Below are 6,236 nucleotides of genomic sequence, written 5' to 3'. Positions count from 1 at the left end.
AGAAAACAGCAACACAGTGGTTTCAGTAGCTGTAATTAATGTAAACACTCTTTGGTGCGAACACCGATGCGCTAAGCACAACACACCACGTTGCTGCCTGCTTAATGGAGGTTGTGTGAGCCCCTGCTGTGCTATTACTTATTGTGATGTCCTATTACTTCATAGATGGTTTTTGATAATATTGTGTCATGTGATTAATTTTGGTGTTGTGTCAGTTGCCACTTATGTTTGGTTGTTCACATCGTATTTTTGGCTATTCAATATTCATGCTAACTGCTTTTCTTACGTTGTGCGAAAATGAAAAAAAATTTTTTTTTGCTCAGATTGTTATTTTGGCAGCATTTTTGAATTAAAGTGGGGTATGCCAATAACTTTGATACCCAACAACCCATGTCTATATAAAGTGGTTTTTGAGTTATGGCGATTGGAGTAGGCAGAAATTTCGAAGTCGCGGTGGGGGGGGGTAAACGGGGGGCCATGAAATTAAAAATTGTTTCCAGGTTATTTTTTTCCCAAATGGAACAGAATTAACTTAGGGACAGATCAAAATTCAAATAAAGGGAGCAAATGAAACACCCTAATGGTCATGAAACTTCATATAGAACATTTAAAACCATAACCACCACATCAAAAACAACATCCGACGTACTCTTACACTAAATTAACATCTCAAACCAATACGTCAGTAGAACGAATGCAAGTGCTTTATGAAGCACCAAACACAGGGCATGCTCTTTCGTTAACGTTTGGTTGTGTCGTATTAATATAAAAATTTGTTTTGTGTGAATTACTCGACAAAATTTATTGGAAAGCTATTTTCTTTTGTACAACTTTTATGTTTCTGGTTGGTCAGGTGTAATAGAAGGACCTAGTTTGGAGCACATTGATATGATCTGACGAATCAATGTACCAAGAATTCCCGGACAGTTAGGGCTTCTTATCATTTGCTCCATAGCCATACGGAGTTCAAAAAACACAACTCTGAAAAGAAAAAGTGGTTATACATACGCAACTCTGTTTCAACCTCAAATAATACGTTGAAAAATACGAACTGGTCAATGTATGTTCTAATTAAAAACAAATGGCTTACGCTTTTACAAATTATGTGGGAATATGGGCATAAAAACAATGGTGTTAAATTCAGCAGACCACATGTTCAGTTTGCAGCAGACCACAGCCCTAAGAAGGGCCGTATGCAATTATTTCTAGAGCAGCGTGCTGCTCATACATCAGAGAAATCAGGGGCTATAATAGGGGCGTCACTCCGCAATCAACGGCGTGCCTTTACGTGTCTTGCCAAAAACACAGCCTAAGCGGTGTCGAACCGGCGGCCTTACGAACGTCAAACCAGGGTTCTCACCACTCGGCTATGCAGTCGACTCTTACGTACAGTAGATGATACTGTTAGACCATCTGATAATATTACCCACCTTGAATAAGGGTTTCTCTTCGACAGGTATCGGTAATGAAGAAATTTATAGTAGAGGAATGGAGCAAAAAAAGACGATCTACCCCTGTAAATGTATACATCAAATTATAATACTACAAATGCTTTGAATTTAAGGGTGAAACTTTGGTTGGATTTTCTCTCTCTCTGTCACTGAGGTCATCTTGTCATGCCATGGACCAGATTTCGGCGATTGTGTTGGAATTCCAACGAGTATCTGGCAACATTGGTGAAAGGAAAACATTTGAATTTTTTGAAAGGAAAACAAAGTTTTGCAGTGATTTGGGATTCGGTGATCACACTTTAGCAAATCAGATTCTAAAAATTATCATTTCAAAGGGATAAAAAGTACAGTTGGCCTAAAGTTCAAAATCAAAATTTCGTCAGCCTCCGGTCATGACTTTGGCACACACGCTGACACGGCCTGTGTACCGTATATAGGACTCTATGACGCTAAAATTTGTCTTTTATGACGCAATATACCATCATACGTGTGGTTGGTGTGCTGCAGTGACACCATGAACGTTACCAGCTCAGTGGCCGAGTGGTTATCGACTTCGGCTCTAGTAGATCTGAGATCGATTCCAGGTCTGATCAAATCGAAGGCTTTAAATACGGCACCGATTGTGCTCTTTCTTGCATGAGTAATAGTCCAACAGTGAGAAAAAGTCGGGTAATAATGTGATGACATCGTAAACCAAATATAAAATTTAATATGAGCCCTGTCGCTAAAAGACTTTAGCTGTTGTACAGCGACAATAAATAAAACTATAATATTATTATTACAAGCGAAATTAGCCCAATCAAAAGATTTCAACACAATCACTACTCACAAAATGAGCATCGCTATCACTGTCGGAAAAATGATGATCTCGTTCAGTGCAACGAAGCGGAACACTCCGGCCTGATTCTTGGCCACGTGATTAATAACTTTTCTCAAAATGGGGAAGGAATTGCCTCCGCGCATGTCAATCAATTGCCTGGTGAAACTGCAGGCATGCAGTAATGCAAACAAGGAAATCGGCACCAGAGCAACTGCAAGAAAAATAAATGCAGCATGAAAGGTTATTGCAAAAAGCATGACAACATTTATCTTCAAAATTTTCGAAGCAGAAAGAAAATCATAGGGTTATTAATATGCATATCGCCGTTTGACAAGTCTATATAGTTTATACAGTGATAAAAAGCAGGGGCGGATCCCAAGTAGCCTTGGAGGGAGGGGGGCGATTTCAATAAAACATCGCTCGCCTCAATCGCCTCCCAGGATTCACCACTGACAAAAAGACAGCACCAACTTCATATGATATAATATGTTAATGTACAGTGAACCAAGTTTGCAATGAGGTTAAAAAAGGAAATCGCATGTCAATACTTCACGTCAATCAGATTACAGAAAGGTATCAAGCCAATCCACGATGTAAGTTGAAAATTTTACTAATTTCATGTATCTCAGATGTATGAGCTGACTGAATTCAATGCAACCCAGAACAAATCCATGAAGTAGTGTGATTGTGTAGTAGCACTTACTTGTAATTGGATGCGACATAACGAATATACAAGAGAATATGAGATAATGAGCACTGTCTTCTTGAAGGATAAGAGACAAGTGGCGACGCGAAACACGAAATTCTGGGACTCGCTGGTGTAATCTCAAAGCACACACAATCCCGTTTGCAATAACCGCGCGGTGGAAGTATTGGGCCATGTCGAAAGCACTAAAACAAATGCATCGAACTCAGTTACAAAGTACTGTAGTTCAATTCTTTAAAGGGTGAGCATGGTTCGTTTACATGCGGCAATTTTTTAGCCGGCCTTTTTTGAAAGATTCGGTTGTACTAGTTGCTTTTGGTGTATCATCCCAGACAGCAAATAATTTGTTTTTTGCATTTGAATCATTGTGGAAAAACGACTAATTTGCTGTCTGGGATTTCACGAGGATCCCCTACAAATTAAACATTAGCATATTTTAATGGCAACTTGTTTTCTTTAGTTGCTCTTGCTGAAGTTCATGGTAAGTACCGGTATGTAAGAGGAATGACTAGTTTTCTCTTTGCAGCTAGCTATTCATGTTATTTACATGAGCTAGGCCTCTGCCATCACACGTTTGCAATTCTGTATGCATTTTGTATCGGAATGGCCCGTTTCGGTGAGTCCGATTCGGTGAGTCCGATTCGGTTAGTCCGATTCGGTGAGTCCGATCCCTTAACAGGGGATTTTTTCAATTTTTTTTTTAAATTATCGGGTACCATAGCCTAACTATCATTGCCGTTTTAGGGTTAGGGGTTTGGGTTAGGGGTTAGAAGTTAGTAACTCACCGAATCAGACTCACCGAATCGGACTCACCGAATCGGACTCACCGAATAGTAGCAGACCCATTTTGTATTGCTTTGTAAGAATATATGACCGTATAGCGTATATGACTCTGTACAGTGGATATGATAAAGTCACTTAAAAATGTATATAGTTTATCTCACAGACAACTTCGATGCTTTTGAAACAAAAGCAAAACTACGATCTACATTAGTAAAAGCCAACGAAAAAGCTTGAGCCTGTCCATTTTCGTCAATTTGCTTAGAAAGCAGATGTGTTAAAATGTTAATGGAAAACAAACCAAAGTAGCACATGAGGTGAACAAGTGGTGGATGCAAAATGGGTTGGTGCAAATATTTGTGTTGTTAATCTTAATGAATTGAGCTTAATGGTTAGCAATAGAGCCGCAATAGTAGTAGCCAAAACATTAACAGAAATATCTGAAATTTGAGCAGACGCGGTAGCAATTTTCTAACATGTGTCTCTAAATGTAAAGATGAAGTAATGAATAAATCTGACCTTTCAGTGTGGTTAAAAAATAATTTTTTACAGAAGTTAGTGACTAGGCATTTAGGCAACCATGGTAACTTTTCAAAACATATTCAACAAACTGAAAGCAATTCCTATACAGTATGCAGTACAAATTTCATTACACTAAAAACCTTCAAAGTAAAAAAATAAGCTTTTATAGTCAATACCTGCAAAAAAACATATATTGTATGCTGAGAAAAACAGCATACCACCTCATGACCCACATGGCCGTGCCAGTCTTCCGAGCAGCCATAAAGTTCTGCAAATAATGTAGGTGTATTAGTATAGTGTTTTTATAGTTAGATATAAGTACTGAAGTCAAACAACAGTAATTATAATTTATGCCGGGGCTGGGGGTTAAAGATGAAACTGAAATGCTACAAAAATCATGCAAAAAGAGATTGAATAAATAATGAAAAAAATGTTATACTACATTGTGCAATGTGCATTATTATATAACTTTTTTACTTGTGTGCAACATTTTACCTGTTATTGAACCATTCTTTTGTAAAATTTCAACTTTCTTTTCTCAAAAACACTTTTGTAAGTATGTTAGTTGTTAAACTGAAGTGTTCAATTACAAACTCTAAACACTGAAGTGCATACCAAAATAGAACCAGAGTCTCTGGCTTCCTGTTCATTTGTAGTCTGCCGAGAGTCTGCAGCGGTTGAAGAGTCTGCCATCTTTGTCAAAGGAAGGTTGCAATTAAACTACAAATAATGAAACTGAAAACAGCAGGAAATTTGTTTACAACGAATCTATTTTGGAATCTAAACAATGCATTCTTGTATGTTAATATGATAACACCATGCAACAAAAAATCAGTTGTGCCAATTTTTTAGTATTTTTTGAAAAATATTGCTGATTAAAACATGCTTCTAGCAATTTTTTTTCCACAAGTGTCGTTTAAAAAATATTTATTTAAGGTTTTTGAACTTTTAGTACCCTGTTTCTCAAGCTCTTATTCTGAATTCCTTATAAGGTCGATAAAGTGTGACATCATAGTGGCTATAATTTTAGCTTCATAACTATAGCTTGTATCATAACAATGATCTTTGTTTCGTCATAGTCGTGGAATGGAGCAAGTACAGAAATTTCAAATTGTTTTTATTTACTATCAATGTAATCAGAAAATATAGAACTTAAAATGTTTCAATCATTCATTGTTTCTTTGTTTCATTCAAAGTTGGGAATTGGATCATCGCGTGAATGCAAACTTTCTACTGATTGTTTTTGAAACTTTTTTGCTATGTCTGTGGTCTATCTATATCAGTAACCATATCAGACTAACAAGCGAAATGTGCAGTGAAACAAAGCTAGAAGCAAAGCTTTTATACTTATGAAATGTTTTTTGGTACCGTATGGAAATTAGTGACCAAGTTAAAAGCTGTGCACCGTATGTGATCTGCAGAACACATCGGTCCAATTTAGATGGCTGACTAAGGGAAAACAACATTTGATACTACAGTATTTGCCATTTCCAGAGTTTGGAGAGAACCCCAAAACCATAAAGATTTCTATATGGTTGACAGTTCACGGTTTAGAAAAACAAAAAACCAAGATGGCATTGCATATTCTTCCATATTATGTTCTATTGCACCTGTTTCACATAGCACTCAGCAGCTGAGTTGCCACTTCTTGAACCCTCAAGCAAAAAGCTGCATAAGACAGGGTAGTGTATCAAAATATAGAAAAAGTCTCTCATGATGAATTCAACATAGGCTGGCCTACCTAATACAGACATAAATTCAGAATTTTGGTAATAGGCTAAATGAAGCAATAATTATCAACTTTTGGAAACAATGTGATGAAAGAATAGGAAAAATGGCGTGTTTCTTGTCCAATGTCCATAAAAATTTCCTTAACTCCCATCTTGATTGTTTTGATCCTTGTATGGGTGATTGGTGGAAGCGGAAAACGTGGTGAAAGGTTTCATCTCATATGGAA

The 6,236-nt window shown here is 37.2% G+C and overlaps 1 protein-coding gene across 1 annotated transcript; it reads right to left on the bottom strand.

The window, feature by feature from the left end:
• Window positions 1–478: 478 nt before the first annotated feature.
• Window positions 479–5,055, bottom strand: LOC145779996 (transmembrane protein 33-like). Its single transcript, XM_082591692.1, has 6 exons — window positions 4,895–5,055; window positions 4,456–4,547; window positions 2,975–3,162; window positions 2,281–2,482; window positions 1,431–1,514; window positions 479–981 (listed from the first exon to the last, which is right to left on the bottom strand). Exons 1-6 carry the CDS (start codon window positions 4,970–4,972, stop codon window positions 834–836), a joined length of 792 nt encoding a protein of 263 aa, XP_082447818.1. The 5' UTR covers window positions 4,973–5,055; the 3' UTR covers window positions 479–833.
• Between the last annotated feature and the right edge of the window lie 1,181 nt (window positions 5,056–6,236).

The sequence above is a fragment of the Aplidium turbinatum genome, chromosome 11, assembly GCF_918807975.1.
Source record: "Aplidium turbinatum chromosome 11, kaAplTurb1.1, whole genome shotgun sequence".
Classification (NCBI taxonomy): Eukaryota; Metazoa; Chordata; class Ascidiacea; order Aplousobranchia; family Polyclinidae; genus Aplidium; species Aplidium turbinatum.
Note: the sequence above shows the minus strand (reverse complement) of the source record. Positions and strands in the feature narration are given on the sequence as shown.

Coding starts and splice junctions, on each gene's coding strand:
- LOC145779996 (XM_082591692.1), bottom strand. CDS start 4,972: ATGGCAGACTCTTCAACCGCTGCAGACTCTCGGCAGACTACAAATGAA. Junction 3,163..4,455: donor CAATATATGTTTTTTTGCAG/GTATTGACTATA, acceptor CATTTGTTTTAG/TGCTTTCGACATGGCCCAAT. Junction 2,483..2,974: donor TATGTCGCATCCAATTACAA/GTAAGTGCTACT, acceptor TTTTTCTTGCAG/TTGCTCTGGTGCCGATTTCC.